Raw genomic sequence first — 19,631 nt, forward strand, 5'->3', positions numbered from 1 at the left:
CATTTCTAAATGAAGTCATACACTATTAAAAATAAGCACAAAATTACATTCTAGTTTGGATGCGTAGTTTATAGAATACACCAAATGTTGAAATTGAATGAAATTAAGAAAAACATTTTCCAAAGGCAAGTAAAATATCTGTTTAATTAGATCATAAAGAAAGGAGATTAAAAGTAATATTTTGTATTACAGTAATTACTGTTTTTCAGAAGTAGTCAGATTCCTGTGTGTTGATCTTAAATGTAACTGCGATAGCAGATCTCTTTGCAGTCTTTTGTTTTGTGTATTTAATTATTTTAAATCGCAGCCACTACTTTGATATTGTTTTCTCTGCACTAAACACACTGCATGGCTGTTCGCTCCAGTATTTTGCCAGATCGTGAATGCAAATCTGGGAGAGGGAGATCAGCTCATACCCTCTGATTCTTCAAGGTTAAAAGCCAAATCATTGCAGGGGACTATACAGCAAGATAACAGGAAAGGCGGCTGAAACCATTGGGAGGTGGGTTGAGGTGCTGATGGGAGTCTGAGATGTAAATAAACCAGATTGCTCTCATTTCCTCTTTCCACTGTATTATGCATTCCAATAGCACTATTCATCTTTATGACAGACACCTATTGCTTTAACTTTACTGCGGGCCACTGAAGTACATTAAAGTGGGCAGGAAATGGAAATAAACAGAGTTCAGTGGAGGCTGCAGAATAACTAAACGCGCTGCAGTCATTTTTAGTGAGGGGTCATGCGTTTTTGAGCAGATTTATTGTATTGCTTGACTTTTGTTAAAAAGATGGGTGCTGTTTAAGAGAGATGCAGTATGCTTATAAGTAAGAAAATGTGCTCGGATGTTTTTTTCAAACTCTGGGATGCCAAAGATGAAAAGAAATTGGGTTTAGTCTCGGCTGGGTAGAGTCAGTGGGATAAGCCTGTGTGCAGTACCTGAGGTTGTGGTTAGAAACAGAATAATGGGATTGGAGATTTGAAGAAAAATCTGCTAGCAGAAAGCATGGGAGGAGGACCACAGTCCATTGGCTTAAATTAATCTTCCACCCAAAGGTAGTGAGACGTTCAGGTAGAGAGGCAGCCTGGAATTTGGCCTTGAAAATGCGTCTATTTGTTTTTTAATGCATGTGCATTTTGCTCACTTTGGAAATGTGGATTGCTCTCCTGCTTATTTAGAGGGCTGTTTTCAAGGACAGCAAAGTTACACTGCAAGTTCCAGATACCCTTAACCCTCAGCAGATGGGACTTATGGTGAATTCTGTTTTTGTGAAAGCTTTGTGTGTTTGTTTTTCCTTGATTGTTTATATTCTGATAAGATTAGGTCAGTAAATGAATGAATTCACAACATGAGTTACTTCAAGACTTACAGCTCATATTTTAACTCCCTTGAGATAGTCAGCTACTTGGAAACTTTTCTTTAAAAAAAATATAATTAAACATTAGCACTGTTTTTTCCTTGATTACATTGAGCAGTCTCTGGTTTTGCCACGTATAGTGTTCTGTTTTTCTTCTTTTTTTTTTTTTCTGACAATATAGCTATATAGTTGAAAGCAAGCATCAGCCTTTAAAGTATATGTCAATATAGAAGATATTAGTGGATATTTCACAATGTCATGTAAGATAAAAACTAATTTGTAAGCAGCGCGGCAGAAATCTGGAAAGACAATTAAGACAAAAAAATCATTAACATTGATTCTTTTGCACTGGGAAAGTATATATTTTCTCCCAAAGCAACCTTTAAAAATGTTGTTTACCTAGATCTATATTTAAATATATATTTCAGTGTGACATTCAGCGATTCTTCTTTCTTTTTAATTATCTTTATATCAAGAATTTAATTTAATTCAGAATACTGCTCCAGATACACTTGCGCTGCAGAAACTAGTGCCAGGCAGAATTGCAGGTAATTACTGAGGCCGGTTGTTGGCAATTTGACTTTTCATCATTTGTTCGTCATCATTTGTTCGCACTCTGTGGATAGTTCCTCGCTGAAAGGATTAGGTTACAGATGGGTGGGTATTACTTCAGGGACTTCTTAAGTGAGAATCCAGATGCTTTTCTGCGTCCTCTCCTCTTGCTTAGTTTGAGAGTTACAAGTCAGTAGCTGCAGGTAAGATTTAAAGCTTGTATCTTTGTTTTCTGTTTTGCAATGGAAAAGCTCTGTATTACTCCTTGTTAACTAAACAAATGATCTAACTGCAAACTTTAAGTACTTGGGAAATTACAGATTGAGCTGAAATTTAAAAAGAATCTGATTTTTTAAGTGCAGTATCACTGACAGACTGCTTCAGGTTTTCAAAAGATTTCAGCTCCAGCAAGGTCATTTCGTGTTGCTTGCTTTTGAAAACTTGGTTATGATTTTGGTGCCTAAGCTGTAGAGGGACTTTTCAGAGCTGTTGGCCTTCAGCCACATCCAGTTGCTTTGAGTAAGTCTCTAGTTTCAAGGGCAATGTCTCAGGCCATAGTATTTTACAGTTGTGAGATGTGGGTTTTGTTTGTGTGCCCCACATGCAGCACATTGGCGTTACCTGCATAGCTGAAACCCTGCTTGGTCCTTGCTGGATTTCACAGGGAGGCAGTACAGCAGTTGAGGTATACATCAGAGAGGGAAGTGTGAATTAAAGAAACAAAATAGTAGAAATCACTTTTTCTTTCTTTCTGTTACATAATGCCGGATGTGTTCTCAAATCTGAGCTCATTTTCCCTACTCTGGGTTTCAGAGATGAAGCCTGAAGGCAAACTCCAGGCTAAATGCAGCCGGTGTTGAACTAAACGGGTGTTTTTCTGTATATTCTAGCAGGGGCACAATCTTGGTTTCCTAAGTTTACCGTCCTGCCCGGTTGAGCTTGGAAGGACTTGCAGACCATGTCAGTGTGCTCTTCCTTGGGTGGGCAATTTGCACATGTGTAATCTCGCAGCAGCAGTTCGCAAGTTTGCTTGTGCCTGTAAGAACTGCTTGCTGAAAAACAGTGGTAAATTCAGGCATTTCAGAAAACTCTTCCTCAAGTAAGTACATGTAATCAGCTCATGCCTTGACTTTGCTGGGGGCTGCTGGGCTCCCCAGTGCAATTGTCCCTAGTGGGACAATTTATTTTATCCTTCTAACAGTTGGTGATGTTTGAATATCTAAAATTTGTATGCAAAAGTTAACAAGCTGAGAATAAAATTAGGGTTTTGGTTTCTGTAGTGGGAGGGGAAGCTGTGAATATTAAAGCATTACAGTATTTTGCTTATCCTGCTGGTTCAGATGGTAAGAATAGTATTTGGAAAGTAGGTGTGACAAAGACAGCATAGTTTATTTATGCTGTACAGGAATAAAGGAGTCGTCTTCTTTGTAGCACAGCAGACTAAATTGGTTTTGAGGCACTGTTTGGAAGAGAGGCTTGTATGTTTTATGTCTAATTTTTGTGCCAGTCCCCCCCAGCAACTTGCACACCGTCTTTGTCTGTCTTGCCTCTCTGCCGGTGGAGCTGTAACAAGGATGGCTTTAACTGCTTCCCCCCGGCCACGTGTGCATCTAACACATTTGGTCACTCAAGTTTTATTTCTTCCCTCTGTAAAACACGAGAGTGTAACTTCCACCCCAGCCTTGTTAGGGTGCGAGCTTCTGAAGCGGGGGCTCCCTGGGACCAGGCATTGTCACCGGGTAGTGAAACCTCTTTAATGGGGCTGGCTTAACTTTTAAGTTATGGTTAATGTTTTTAACAGCAACTTGTGTTTCCTCTGCCCTTCACGCCCAACCATTAGCCAGGTGTTTTTGTTGCACAGATTGGAAAAATAAAAGTAATCTAACCGTACATCTGGGCCCTTGGTGAGGTGCTGGAGGAGGACGGCCACAGATGCAAAATGGGGTTAACAGAGGCTGGATGAGCGGGTTAAAAGTCTCCTTGTAAATGCTTAGCAAAATACAGGTGCTGGAAAATAGCACCCTTTTACTATAAATAAATTGGAAGTTTTAAATTTGGCATATCGTGTGCCAAATGGTTTGCTCTGTATAATTTTCTAAATAAATGGAATTTTTTAATGTAATTTTTTGTTTGTTCCCCCCCACCTTAATATGGCATCCACTCAGTCTCCTCGTAACTGCAAGACAGGCCTGACTCTGATCTGCCTTACACTGTAAACTCTGTTTATGGAGCTAGAACTGGGGTCATTAATTTTCTTTACATCAAAAGAAGTTGTTTCTTTTAAATGAGAAGTCTGTTTCACCTAGTAATTTGCTTTAATTGCTTATTTGAAACTTTTGACATTTGATAGCAATTTTAAACATTGCCAGATGAGGCTCGCGCAGTTGGGACCTGCAGGTGCTTCCTTGTGTGCCCAACTTGGATCAAAGGAGCAAGCCCAGGGATGTGCCTGGCTGTGGATGGGGCACCCGGCGCTGGAAGATGCTGCTTTCTGGGACTGTTTGAATAGATGCTGTGTGTCAGCCACGGCAAGAATTTGCTCAGAGGACTCTCACTTGGAAAGGTTTCTGCACAGTGCCGTGCTGTTTGTTTTTCTTGGGAGATAGACTGCGTGGCCTTTGTTTTGCCTGAGGCTTAATAGTGCTTGCAGCACTGAGTTTTATATTTTTAACTCTAACCAACAGCACTTTCCGCCAAAGGGTTAGAAAAAAGTTTATAAAATATTAATTACTTTTTTTTCCCTGACTAATATCTGTTAATGTAGTATTACCATCTTCTGGGAGGTTTGTTCATAAGGGTACGCAAATGGTGGAACTTCAAAGGCATTTTTACCAGGATCTAAACCTCAATAAGGAGAAAAAAATGAAAGTGTGTCTTTCACTTGATTTTGTAAACTGGTTCACTAATGTGAATGCAATTTATTTTCAGTCAGCAGCAGGAGAAGCTTTCCTTAGCCTGAGAAGTACCTTTTTTTTTTTTTTTAAAGTCAGTAAATAATCAATAATTGCGGAAGAAGCAACTTTTGTTAATGCCTTTTGGCTGCGGAATGATGTGATGCTCGATACACTCGCAGTGGTTTCTATCATCACCCTACTGTGTCTTGTGAGATAGATAAAAATCTACTGCAGGAGTAGTCCAGAAGCTGAAAGTGAGATAACTTCTGTGCTGCTGCTGCAGAAGGTAGGCGGTGTTGTAGGACTTCCTGAATTCAGAGCAAAGGGAGATACGCAGTTAAAAGAGAATAATGAGCAAAGCCAAAGTACCAGTGCCAATACTTCTTAAAAGAGTTTTATTGATGTGTGTTGTAATTAAAACCAGAATTAGTTAGTTTTCTAATAGGACATTAATTTCCTAGAGAGCAATTGCAGCTTGGCATAAAGTAATACATTTTTAAAAATGAGTACTGATCTGGGGATACCCCCAGCATATGTTGGATGGCTGACTTACTAGCTTTGTGTGCCTTCATTATTAACAAGCAAATGAAATATTTTAGCTTAAAATAATTATACAAATAAACCTCTGGCTGCACTGTGATTTCATTAAAACCTTAATTGTTTAGAGAGCTCAATGAGAGTGTGTGAAGTTGGGTCAGTTTTACTGCATGGTATTACTCTTGATAGCAGGTTTACAAAAAGGCTGGATTTAATCTCTTGGCTAATCTTTACAGTAGCAGGCTTGGGATGGGAAGGTGTTTGTGTGTTTCAGGAGATAGGTAACTCTATCCCTGAACTGGAATCACGGAGTTGGGTTTTAAAATGTCTGGGCAGCCTTAAAATGAACCAGCAAGGGAGAGGGGAGGAAAAATTGCTATGTGGAAACAAAATAGACGTTTCTTTTAAATGAGCTTTTTAGTGTGCACATTGTTACACCTTCACACAGGGCTGTAGGCTCAAATCTATTTCTCATCAAAGCAACTGTAGTGTAAGGGAATATTGCAACCATCTGGATTACAAAGATCAGAAATAACGGTCCTTGCTAGCAGAGGAGCCAGCTGGGGCAGCACCATGTAAAGTGTTTTTTATGCCACTTGATTAATAACTTCTGAGGGTGAGGACAACAAAACATTTACCAGGTCATGCACTAATTTTTAAAAATACTCTGAAGTCTAATTTTCCTGGGTTTAAGGTGATGGTCTGCCTTTGAAATGCATTATGATATTTGTCAGGTCAGCATCTCAACTAAAGTTCTTCCTGGGCATGGGAAACACAGGCATGTTAGATGTCTCCGAAGGAGAGTTAATTAGAAGAATGAGTAGCTATCAAGTACACCACAACTCCAGTGATGATAATTTTCATGCTGGGTCTGATACAAATGAATTTGCTTATGGTTTATTAATCCGCTATGACCTGTGAGTCTATTAGAGTATTCGGCGGAACAAACACTGGAAGTTACCAGAACAGATTTAAAGTACTTCCATGGGTGGAGAGCAAATCACAGAGAACTTCTGTATTTTTCTTTCTTTTTATCCCTCTGCATTGTTTTAACTCAGTATGTTTTTTTTTTTCTGCCTTTCCCCCCTTCTTCAGGACCCACGATTATCAGCTTTAATTTTTGACAAGCTTCAAGTGCCTGACTATTTACAGAAAAACAGGAATGAAGGAGAGAGCAGATGCGAAACTTGTGCCACTCACTTGAATCAGCTGAAGCAGGAAGCCATTCAGATGATGCACACCCTCAGTCAAACCAGCTACCCAGAGATGCCAGACCTGCCACCCAGTGCCGGGGCAGTGACCAGCATGGTACCCAGGGTGGTCACGGTCTCTTCCCAGAGAGACCTGCCGCTCATTGCTGGACAGGTGGGCAGGCAGCCTGGAAAGTCGCCAAATCTCTTCTCTGGGGCAGAGAGGAAGAAGGGACTCGGATGGTCTCAAGGCGCAGGCAGTTTTCCAAACTCCAGCGTTCAAGTCACGGTGGCCCCCAGTGGTCTCAGCGGGGCTCTGAGCTCGGTCACCATCCAAGCTCAGCAGTACCTCGAGGGCATGTGGAGTATCTCCAGGGTGAACAGCTTCCTGCCTCAGGCTTGTCTAGTAAGTAGTGATAATTTAGATGCTTGAGTTTTGTTTACATGTGTGTGGATATAGGGAGATATAAAATTTGAGATGCATGCATATTTATCTTAGAGGGGATCAGCTAATGGTATTCTAAACCATGTTTCAAGAGCTGAAGAGCTGAAAAAGGGCTTTGAACGATGTTCTGTCGGATGTCACAAGGAATTTGCTTTCTTATCTCAGATGGTGAGATCCTTTCCTCAGATGTGTTTGCACCTATTTTAGCTTCACGTATGCAGGTGATGTTATTTGGCTGTCACATACCTGGTGACCTCTTTAGAAAAACATAAAATGCCGAGTTTGTCACACATGAAACTGGGAACCTCATGGGATTATATCAAAGATGAACTTGACCCTCAAGTCTAGCATTGAACTTCTAAGGCTGTGTTCAGTTCAGCAGATGCTGTTGATGGACTGTGATGGAGAGAATTAATTTTCAGGTTAGATGTGCTGCAAAACAGTTTGATGTAGAGGAGGGTGTTCAGAAGGTTGCTTCAGAGCCACATGCCGGTAAATGTCATTGCACTTGGGTTTTAAGCATTGATGTTGATTTCCTGTATTCTGTGTATATTTTAAGAACTCTTCTAGCGAATGAAAAAGCTTTATAGAGGTGCATGTTACCTTTAAAAGCAAGTTCATTACAGATTTGTGACTACCTATGGAACTGTGCTAAGAAGGAGGATATAGTGACTGATTTTGACTAAGATTTATTCCTAAACTGCGTTCCCATGGTAGTGAACAGGGGAGTGTGAGTAATGATGAAATGTGTATGAATAGAAGTCATGGTTTTCACTTAAAGATGATGTAGCAGATCTTGCAAGACCAGGTATGTCGGTGCTAGGCAGCTTTAAATTTAACATAATGCTTTATGTGCTGTAGTATATAAACACCACCTAATGTGACTTGGTAGCTTCAGCTGATTGAGCTCTAAGATCATCAGAGAGAAATACTTAGAGGTGCAGCTGTATAACAACATTGCTTTCACAGGATGACTGTTGTGTTTCCTTCCAGAAAAGGCTTGGAGAAGTGATTCCTCCCTCCTGTACTTCTCTCATATGGAAATCTGTGAATGGACACACATCCCACATCTGAGGGGTCCCCATTTAAATCCAGTGAATTTTCAATGATGTCAGATCTCTCTGATGATTTTATGTTGAGAAAAGGGGAAAAATGGCCCATTCAGCTCTTCATAGTTTGAGGAGCAGCTGCTATGAGTGCTTTCCTCTAAAATGCTGCTCCATGCATTAGGGATCAATTCGGCCAATATAAGGCATATGAGGTTAGTTTTTAATTATCTTTCAAATTCTGTATATATCACAGAAATGTAGAGAAAAAAAAAAAAAGAGAAAGCTACAGGGTTAAGGAGCCTGCACTTTCTGGAAGCCAAAGTATTTCCATTTCTATGCTCATTTCCTTCTCTGCCTTTATTCTTGTCTTAAATAATTCACTAACAGCCAGCTCCAGATTTCTTCCTGCTTAGCCGTGCTGACTGATAGATGTGGTTTTCCCTAACCACTGCATTATTTGAAGATAAAACTGAGTTGCCTCATTTAACCCCTGTGAAGGAAAAATGTGTATAATGCAACAGAGCGTAAGTGTGATCTAGATATGTGCAAAGAAACTCAGTAGCCTGGAAAACAGTGGCCTTTAATGAAAGGACAAACACTGTTAGACTGTGAGTGTTGGAGGATGCTTGGATGTGATCCAGTCATCTGCAAGGACAGTTTAGATTTAGAAGCAGATTTTGGAGAGAAACTAGGCTTCAGTTGTTCTCTTTTTCTTTTTTTTTTTTAATTTAAAAAATTCATTTAGGTCAAATAACTCTGTTGTGGATCTCTGCCCAGATTGTGCTTTCCGTGTCTGTCTGAATTCTGCTACTGCTTTTTGTATTATTAAGAGTCTTGTGTCTGATGAAGCTATTTGGGTGGGTGAGGCAGAAAGTGTTTCCCCTACGCCTTTCCCCAGAGGAATCACAGGTGTCAGAGGAAATAGGATTGGAGGGATTTCAGGAGCTGGCTAGCCTCGCCCTTGTCTAGGACAGCATCCACTGCAGGATGTTCTTGTCCAATGCTCATCTCACCTCATCTTAGTTTTGCAAAGACTGGTATTCCCTGATTTCGATTGATTGTCAAGTCAAAGCTTCCTTTCCTATTAGAAAAATGTTCTTGATTATTTTTTTTTTAATTTTGGTTATTCTTTCCTGAAGTTGGAGACAGGGTTTAGGTTTAAGATTAACCCAGGAGAGAACTGTGGATATACATACTTTTTGGAGATGCCTGTCTTTAGTAACCTTGCCCATCTTCTTGTGGGGCAAAGCTAGTCTGGCTAGAGGAATTCTGGAGCAAGAAGAATTGCTGTAGAAAGGACAGCATTGAATTATTTAGTATGTGTAATGTGACTGCATCTTGGAGTCTACAGCCCCCATCTAGGCAAGATACCACACAAACGGGGAAGAAAAAGACGGCCCCTTACCCTGGGAGTTTACACTCTCAGTAGTAATGTCAGTTATTTTGATCGCTCCGTAAATACTCCTGTTTCACTTGGAATCTCTAATTTTGCCTTGTTTTCTAACCAAAAGGTTGTTCTTGAAACAAGTGCTGAACTCCCTGGTAGAAAACTGTTATCCAAGTGCTTTACATCTCAGTGGTTTAACTTTGTGCTCCATCCAAAGTGAACGTCATTTTCTAGACGGGAAGACAGACACAGATAAAGGCTGGGGTTTGTCTCAACTATTTTTAGCTGCCAAAAACACAGGTGTTTATTCTAAGCTAATTACCGAGGCTTCCTTTATAGTTGCGGGAGAGCAACAGGCACTTCCAAGAGGTGCTTTGTCCTTCTCATCTCTTGGATGTCTGTCTTGGCTTTCCCTGTCTGCCGAAGATGCCTGTCACAGAGCCTGGCTGGGTGACCCGGAGCAAACCCTTGCTCAGGTGGCCAATGCGGGGTGCCATGTGCCCAGTGCCTTGCAGGGGTGAAAATACACCCCAGCGTATGGCTGCCAAACCCCCAGACACCTCATACCCACAAACATTTCTCCAGGTTCCATGTTTTTAATTATGGTTAGTTTTAATAGTGGCAGTATTGGAATTGTCTGTGGAGAGAAAAAAAATGGCTTGATTTCTGCTCTCATCTCATCTCTCTCACCAAACTCACATGTATTACCTTGTAATGTCATTTGTGGTTGTGAAAACACTTTTGGGCTGAATGTTTGGGGTCAGAAGTGCAGGACATCATAAATTTTTAATATATATTTGGAGTTCAAGTGTGAAAATTCATTATATAGATTATAAATTTTTTGAACAGGAATGTGTCTTTGAAGCTTAGTATGGGTGTTGCTCAAACCAAAATAATAACTGTGGGCTTCGGGAGCCGTGAAGAGGAACAGTAATTAAGGAGGCAGAGGAAGGTCCAGGGAGGGGAATACTGGGATTAAAACCAAGGTGCAAAAGGTGAAGATGTAATCAGCTGCTTTACCCAAGTGGTCCGTTGTGAAAAATTACAAAAAATAATAACCAGTAGCAGTGATAAGTAGTCTGACCAGACAGCGAGCGCTATGGGGGGAGGGGGCTGGCATAACTCTGGGTAAGACAGCTGATTTGTAGTGGACAACTGACAACTTTAATTAATAAATAGTTTTATATTGATGTTTTTAATTCCAGACCTGACAAGTGAATATAATGTTACTACTCAAATGAAAAAACATGTTAGCAGTGCTCAGCATTGCCACTCATTTTAACACAGATGCAGAGGAGCAAGGGGAGTTTAGGCTTCCTAGGTGTGTTGGAATCTAAGAGGTAGAAAATTAAAACCACTGAAAATAACTTGTACACATATTAGAAGTATCTGCATATATTGTGGAAAAAAGAGGTCTTACTGTATGCATTCAAGTGGCTGTTTTATTAGTATGCAGTGTTATGTACTGTGTAAAAGTGGTAAAGTAGCCATGCCATGCGCTCTAAAGACTTCACAGTGAAATAGAAAGAAAAAGCAATTTGCAAAACAACCTCATCTTATGCAAAATGAAATCCTTGCCACTGTGTTTCTAATTTGAATATATAGAAATGGTACTGGCTATAAGGCAAAATATTGTGGTTCCTTGAATCTTTACCAGTTTCTAAGTTGCTTTAAAAATATGTTAAAGAATGCACCATTAGGAAATTGGAAATGTTGGAGCACTGGAGAATTGAAAGTGGCTTAAGTAAAATTTTTAAAGCATGTGTATATAAAATTGTCAGTTTATCAATAGACCAGTGTATGTCCATGAGTGTATTCACAAATTTAAAGTTCGGTATAAGTTTATGGCTTGATTCAGTGAGATTCAGGGAGGGAGGGTTCACCCATAGCATGTGTAAATGGGTGCATATACTCTGAAGTTAAAGGAGTTACGTTTGTTTTATGTGAAAAAGCCCTGAAGGTTATTTTAGTCACAATTCAAGCTTTCGTTTCGTTCTTAGGAATAGGTCTCCTGCTTACCCTAATGTAAACCAGATGGATTCATCTGAGGGTAGTTCAGCCTCTGTTGACTTTCCTTAAATCCTCTTTGTTTATAGTAAGGATGACTTACATTTTGCTTAGAAGATGCAATAAAAAGCTGACTGTGGAAAACAGAAGAATGACAAGATTTACTTTCCAGCATTTACTTTTTTACTTTGATAAATGTCATACCAAATGGATTTTTAAATTAATTTTTAAAATAATTCTTGATAGCTTTCTCAGTGACCTTTTATTAATGCAATGCATGAAATATATTTTGTAACGAAACAATTAAAATATAGTGCTTTGATCATAAATCTTGTCTGTGAGACATCTGGATGACTTTGAGCTTTGGGACGTTTCTCAGACTCTACATATAACATCCTGGCTCTGCAGAAGTCAACAGCAAACCCCAGACAAGTGGTGGGTCGGGGTTGCATAGAGGCTTTTCTGTTTTCCCTTTAGCTTTAGCAGTGTTAGTGCTACTGCTTTTGTAGAGGAAGTACATAAAGGAAAGGGGGTGGCAAAAAAAAAAAAAATCTTCAAAGCTAGCGTTGGTCACTCTCCGTAACGAGTCTGAACAGCAGAAGGAAACCTTTTGATCCAAGTTACTAACTGCTTTTCTCATACTAGCCTGATTTATAGCCCCCATGGAAAAGACTTTTCCTGACACTGTTGTGTCTCGGCTGGGAAGCATTGCCTTGCATTGCACTTTGCTGCCTTAGCAAATGCAGACAGAGGGGTGTGATGTGGGAGGATGACGCTGCTACCGACTCCTTGCATTCAGAGTCAATGAGACCCTGCCCAAGAGCCAGGTAGCCGACCAGCTTAGAAGGCGTGGGTTGGAAATACAGCCTTAATCACACAGATAAAAACTTATCCCTCTGTTTTGTGTAGTTGCCAAGGTCTTAATGTTCTTTTTTTCTAGATTGCCCCCAGTGTAGAATGCTAAAGGTGAAAATGAGTTTACTTTTTGAAGTATCCCCAGGTACCAGAGTGACTTAGGAAAAATATTAAGAGTTGATGGAAAGATTATTGGCTACAAGATGGAAATGAGCATTTTCTTACGCGAGGGTGTAGATTGCATCCCTTGTGTATTTAACACCTGCCATACTACTGGTTTTACAGTGTGGCACAGGGTAACTATTCTTAGGACTAAGACCCTCTTGCAGCTCGAATTACTACCTGAAAACAGTTCTTTTGATCCCTCACCCCTCTAGGCTAAGCAGTTGTTATTACAGCTCTCACAGGGAAACAAGTCCATACTCGCCTTTGTTGACAATTGAAGCCAACAAGCAATAACAAAGAATGTTGGCCCAGACTTCACCTGTACTCATCAGGGGTAGTTTTAAGACAAGCAGACTTTAGAGATTACGTGCAAATGGTAATCCACAGGATTTTCCTTTGGCCCACAGGTCATTCTCTCATCCAGCAAGTGTGTCATAAACTATGCTAAGATAAAAAAAATCCCGCCTTTTTTTACCCAAAATATTTACATTTTCTCGTCTTGCCTCTGAAGTAGTTTATTTGGGATGCGCTTTCTGTTCAGTCAATTCACTTTCAGCTGCTTTTGCTTCCCACCGGTCCATTTATACTGTGTATGCACTCCACTGTGAACTCGCCAGTGAACTGGTTGTTAATCAATGCATCCCATGCCACCCCAACATTAGAAATCACCTTTCAAGAAAGGCTGGAGCTCAGAAGTGTCATCCAACATTTGAGAAAGACTCTATATAGCTGATGTAGGAGTGCTTTTATGAGGCTACCATTGCTCTGCACTGGCTACATTGGTTGTTAAGGGTGGGCTGCAGCTGAATAATGTCCTTTTGGTTTCAGAGGTTAATGCAGCAGAGCAACCAGATAAATTTAGGCTGAGCTCAGACCTTAGTCATATGCAGGCTGGTGGAGAGAGAGTCGTTTGCACTGTTCTCTGTATGCTGCATGGAAGGAACTGATTTGCACAGCTGGGTGCGAGTATGGATTGCCCAGTCATGCTGCTTGTGTAAAGTAGGATTGAACATTGTACATTTTTTGGAAAGCACTTTGAATTTAACATTTGCTCTATACACTGTGTACTGGAATGATGGCGTGTTGAGGTCATGGGCCTCCAGGTAGTCATGCTGTGCACAGTGTGAGCATTGCCAAAAGCGTCTCCTGTTGTTTTGCGGCATGAGCGGCTGAGCGTGTGGCAAATACCAATGCTCTTTGTTACTTGCAGCTAGAGTCACTGAAATGCCCTGGGTGGTAGCTTCTGAAAGGAGGTTTAAAAAGCATCAATAGAAAACGTATCTACTTTTCTGTTTCATCACTTGGGAGAGAATATATGATGTATAGATAGAGTTCATAGATGTTTCAGCCATTTCATATGTGTGTGTTTAATGGAATAGATTGCCACTTTACTGAACATAGCATCAAATCAGCTCTGTTAATTGAAAAAGATTTTTCACATTATTGCTAATGATGTGACACAGTTTTGTTAGAGATGGTGCATAAAATAGAGCTACTTGAAGTGACATTAATGTATGCATTTAAATTCCTTTTTTTCCCTTTACGTGCATTATTGATTTTATTTCATTGTTGAGGAGATAATGGATTTATAATTAGAATACAGTCACCGTAATCAATGATGAGATTATTAGACTTATAAATAGAACTTTAAAACTACGATGAGGTAATTTCCCAGTGTAACGAAGGATCAATAATTAGAGGTTTGCTTTGAATCTGAGAGTAGTACTTGTAAGATTCAAGCGTGAAACACTTCTAGGCAAGTGAGTCCATATGAATTATTCTACAAACTGATGTTGTGGTTAGGCATTTTCCAGAGTTGATCTATTATTATTATTATTACTTTTGTTTGGAGCCCAAGTGCTTATGAATTAATTCCTCTGGGTTTGCATAGCTGCCACTATCTCAAAACTGGACAAGTTTGTTCTTTTCTGATACCTTAGTTGAAGGAAGCATTTGAAAGGTGCCATGGGCAGGAGTCCGTTGCTGTATTTTTGGTGTTGTTAGGCAAAGATAATGGATCTAACATTCAGAACCTCCCCCTTCTGCTTCTCAAAAGTCACGGTGGTAAAGTTGGGCAAGGCAGTTTGCTGTTGTAGGGGGGTAGATGGCAAGAGTCTCAAAGTGGCGGAAAGGTGAAGAAGGGGAGATCGGCCTTTGTGATGCCTGGCTTGGAAAGGGTCTGGGTTTAGTTGGTCCATGCAGAGTAGCTGTGTAGACACCCCCCCGAGTCTCACCAGCCTCTCTTGAGGACTCTGAAGTACACATGGAGCCCTATGGGATTAGAGCAGCTTCCTGTTACTAGTTAAGCTAACAAAGACTAAGAAAAGGTAGTATGGGAATGATAAGAACATAATAAATATCCTACTGGGTCTGAGCTGCAGCCCATCTAGCCCAGGGCTGTCTCCAGAAGCAGAGCCTGAAATGGTGTTTAGGGAAAGCCATGGAGCCTGGCTGCTTTCTGCAGTCTGTTCATATTCCCCATCATGCACAGCTGGGGAACTCTCAGGGACACATACTTGTCTGTTCCCTTTAGTATCTGATTTTGGACCTGATGTCCAGAAATTTATCTAATCCCTCTCTGACCCTGCTGACAGTCTGCCTCCACAGCCTCCTGGGTCAGTAGGCTCCACAAGTTCACTATCCCAGTGCAAAGTAGTACTCACATTCTTTCACCTTAGCCACCACCTCCACAACTTTGTAAACCGTAGTCAGATCCCACTCAGCCTTCCCCTCTACAAACTGGAGTCCCAGCCTCTTTCATCTCTCCTTCTAACTCAGCTGCTCCATCCTCTTGACCATTTACTTGCTTGGCTCTGTCATCTCCCTTACTCCACTACCGCTGTCTTGAGATGCAGGACTAGGACTGCGTGTGGTACTCAGTATATGGGCCCCCTCCTTCTTGTTCTCAGTGCCCTCCCTTGTGATGTCAAAATTTGTTTGGTGTGGTTTTGGTGGTAGTTGTTTTTTTTTTCTCTGCTGCTACATCTTGAAGTGATGATTTCAGAGGAACTGTTAACAACCTTTAGATCTTCTGCGTTGTAACTGCCAGTTTTGAGTTCAGCATTGTTTAGGTCTGATTTAGATTATTTTTCCCTAAATACATGGTCTTATCTATGCCAAATCTCACCTGACACTTCTTTGCCCGCTCACATTTGGGAAGTTCTTCTGGAGTTCCTCATGACTGGCTTGGCATTTGGCCACTTGGAAGAGCTTTGGGATGTCTGTAGACTTGGTGATTGCACTCCAGTCATGGTAAGTCATGGCTGTCTGTGTGTCCGAGTTACGTGGTTTCCACGTGGGCAGTAAACTGCAGGTCAGCAGGGAACAGCCACAAGGAAGAAAGAGCAATATCTGCACAGCCCCATCCCTGATTTGGAAGCTCGATATCCTTCAAAAATAATCACAGAGCTGTTCCTGTGTTTGCGAAGTTAATGCTGCTTCACGATGTAATTAAACATTGTTCTCTAGACTTGAGTGTACTAAAGACCCAGTTTTCCCTTCATATAATGAGGGCTTATATCTGTTCAAGCAAGGTACTAGTCAATGGGTGCCTTGCATGTGGTAGCTGTCAGGCAAATTGGTCTCAAGGGATGGTCTCTTTAAAGTAGTTACACCTAATGTATAAGCAATTCAGGCATGATTGAAATAGAAATTAGGTATGACAGTCTCTGTCCACCTTTGCCTTTATTTGCTGACATTTTATGTCAATCATTATAGCAATATAATAATTACATTATTGTACGTATTGTATTATAATAATACAATTTTAATAAAATTGTAAGGCCTGTAATTCTTGGCAACGTGGTTATTCCATTTTGCTGAATAAAGAGTAATCAAGGCACAGTGAGATTTTAGTTGAGTTGCCTGAAGTCACTGAGAAACTTTGTTGTAGACTCAGGAAGGCAACACAAGTTCTCCTGATTCAAAGCTCTGTACATGTCCTGTGTTTTACTGCGGTTAGATACACATCTGGCCTGTGGAAGTCAGTCCTAATGGAAAAGCATTTGTCTTCTTGTAGGAAACTCAATCCTAAGCTGACAGAAATTTGCATTATTATGAGCGTGTTAATGAATTCCTTTGCTTGCTCATATCAGCTTCTGACAAAACGCAGGGCTTCAACTATATATTTGTCCACTTGAATAAACATTTTTAATTTTGACCACAATGGTAAATGAAAACACCCTGAGCAGTACATAGCTATATATTTTTTTTTTTTTGGCTTTGGAGGCTGTAACTATTGTAATACATGTCAGCAGGGAGGGCTCTGGGCAACACTTTCTGATGTTTGCCTGGAGGCATTAGAAGAAAAATTTCCTCTAGTCTGGCTGTTTTAAATGAACTGCAGGTGAAAAGTCCCAATTTGAGAGTGTTTATGTGCAGCAGGATCTACATCCTCCTTTGATAGCCCTTTTTCATGTCCTAATGACTTTCTAAGTGGTGGGTTTACCTGTGCAGGTAGGAGGGTGAAGTTTGTGTGACTGGTAGTCAGAGAGCTGTGAAGTAGGAAAAAAAATAAAAGCATTGCTTACTGCCTCTTTCTGTACCCCTGTCCTGAGTGGCTGAAATGTGAAGTAATTGGTCCATTGCTATCTGGTGGCATCTTTGTGCTACCAGAGCCCTGGCTGCAGAGACCTTCCAGCTTGGGAACATGAGCAGGCGGAAGGAAGGATGGGCATTTCGTATACAAAGGAGGCCTGCCCAAAACCATAATAAATTTCTCAGGGACCAAGGAGCATGGTGTAGGAGACATCTTGGGCCAAGGTGAGATCAGGAGCTCCTGGTCAGAGGGGAACAAACAAGCTGCCTCTTCTTCAACCTTGTTCTGCATCAGCTCTGGATGCAGCTGGGTGCATGTGCTCTGCAGTTGAAGGATGAGCTCCTTTCTGTGCCTGAAGCGCAGACTGCTAGTGATTTTTGGTGGTGAAGATCCAAACCCTTAACCTGTCTTAGTAATTCAGGATTCATGCAAAAAACAAGGGCCCTGACATTGTCTTTGGGTCTCCTATTTTACTTTCCAGTCTGTGACAGCAGACAAGCCCTCCTATTCTACTTATCTGTTGTTTTTTTTTTTCCTTCTGCCTCATCATCAGAGATCAATCATAAGCCACACATTAGCACCTCTTGTAGCCGAAAACCTGTTTTTGGGGAAGGGATATTATGCTCTGCATTTGATTCACATTGAACATGAGATGCACATAAAAGTCTGAAACTACAGGTTTAGGCATTCATGTTACCACATTGCAGCTGCAGGTTATAAAATGACTGCAGGAGTGTATTTTAGTTACAAAATGCCCTAGTTATTTTATAATAAGCCCCAGCAGAAACATTGTCAAAAGGCAGTAAAAAGTTTATCCAGAACACATTTAATTTCAACCTGGTGTATACTGCACAGTTAACTTTACAGAATGCTAGGCAGTGTGAGGAGGAGACGTTTCACGTAGGAGATGTATGCAGGATGTATCCGCACATACGGGAAGGAAGGGTTTATAGTATGAACATTATCCAGATAGAGATTTACATCACGTTTGTTCCAGTTAGAGGTAAGAGGTCATAAGAGTCTTAGGATGAATCATTTCGGGGGAAAATTACTGTTCTATCATAGACAAAGAGTAGATTTAATATATTGCAAAATCATTTGGTCAAGCAGATTTTACAATTTAATTGGCTGTGACGTTCCAGTCTGAGAGGGGAATATAGTAAGTTAAAGCAAATACTCAGAATTCTGTAAGCCTGCCTGCTAGTCAGAAGGTGGTAAAAACAACTTAAAAATAAAATAAAAAAAGCCCCAGTACAGACTCAGGCTTGATCTTGCTAGAGCTTCACCTGCAATTCACTGTTGAAGCCCTGCTGAATGCTTTCATTATGGGACCAATTTTTGGAAATAAAACAAACTGTATTGAGTTCGACTCTGATTACACAGATGTGTATCAGACTCATTGATGCTTTTGTAATTTTCTCCATTCCCTCTTCTGTGAATCTGTTCTTGATAGTTATATTTAGACATCGTATCTGATTACTTTCTGTTGCAGCTCTATCCAGCCTTCTGGTTTTCTCTTACCATTGCAGTGCAGTCCCAGGATTAATCTATTTTTCTCTAGTTTTTTATATTCCCATGTTTTTCTTGCAGGTCACCAGGCACATATTTTGCACGAGTTACAGAGACAAAGTGGCAGCACCTAGCTTGGCTTTTTTGGATCCCTGGACAAAGGTCAATGTCCAGAGAATGGAAATATTCAGGAAACTGGAAACATGGCTTAGTTTTTGCTTTGCACTTCAAACTTGTGAAAAGCTTGTTAGGGTTGTAATTGTCCTTTAGACGGTAATGGCCTGACAGTGTACTGTGTACCTGGAAATTCAGTCTGTGGCCAACTTCTCTACAGTGTAATTTTGGACTAGTCTGACTTGTTTAAACCTGGGCAGATGTTTCCTGCCATATGGTCACAGCAGGGAACCTGTGTGCTGGGAATCGGGGACGGGGCGGGGGATGCCCCTGTTCTGCCCAACATACCTGAGGATGTCAGGTCACTTCTGTCCCTTGCTGGCCTCTCCCCCAGCCTTTGGCCATCTTAACTGGGAACAACGCACGCTGTCATTGCCTGTTGAGGCCCTGCCAATCTCAGCTGCATGTGTAGAAGCTGCCAGACAAAATGCAGCATGTCTAGCTCTGCTCCCATGTCCTCAGGATGGGTGCTGGGATCTGGTACCAAACCCCTCCCATCTATGACACAGGCACCAATATGAAGCACTGAGACATTGGTCATTCCTGCATGTGCAAAAGCCTGGAGTGACATTTTCAAGTGTTGTCCTTGCTGTGCTCTTACTGGTACCAGTTTTCATGTGGCTTCAGAGCGAGTAGAGGGAAGGGGTCCTACGGAGCACTTTTGGAAATCCTTCCTTTGAGGATTAGCTGGTTTTCAGAGGGTTAATGGCATTTGTCTGGCAAACCTTTTCTTTGAAAATTAAAACAAACATTAATCTCTGGATGCCTATGACACTTTAAATATTCAGTGCAGTGAGTAACACTTTATAGTGACAGGGTTGTGACTTCTATGTTTGATCATGAATGATTTATGAAAACTTAGTAAATGGAAGAAGCATAGTTCCCTCTCAGCTACAAACCGGAGTCTTCTCCCTGTGCAGACTTATGTGCTTAAAAAAGTCATGCAAAGTTGCTCCTATTTGTGTGGAAAATGT

At 40.9% G+C, this 19,631-nt stretch overlaps 1 protein-coding gene across 1 annotated transcript in view; it reads left to right on the forward strand.

Moving 5' to 3' along the window:
- KIF26A (kinesin family member 26A) overlaps positions 1-19,631 on the forward strand; it is a 102,863-nt gene that overhangs the window by 28,852 nt on the left and 54,380 nt on the right. Inside the window, 1 exon segment of the mRNA XM_075104051.1 lies at positions 6,435-6,935. Coding sequence (XP_074960152.1) covers positions 6,435-6,935 — 501 coding nt within the window.

This window comes from Phalacrocorax aristotelis, chromosome 9, assembly GCF_949628215.1.
Source record: "Phalacrocorax aristotelis chromosome 9, bGulAri2.1, whole genome shotgun sequence".
Lineage (NCBI taxonomy): Eukaryota > Metazoa > Chordata > Aves > Suliformes > Phalacrocoracidae > Phalacrocorax > Phalacrocorax aristotelis.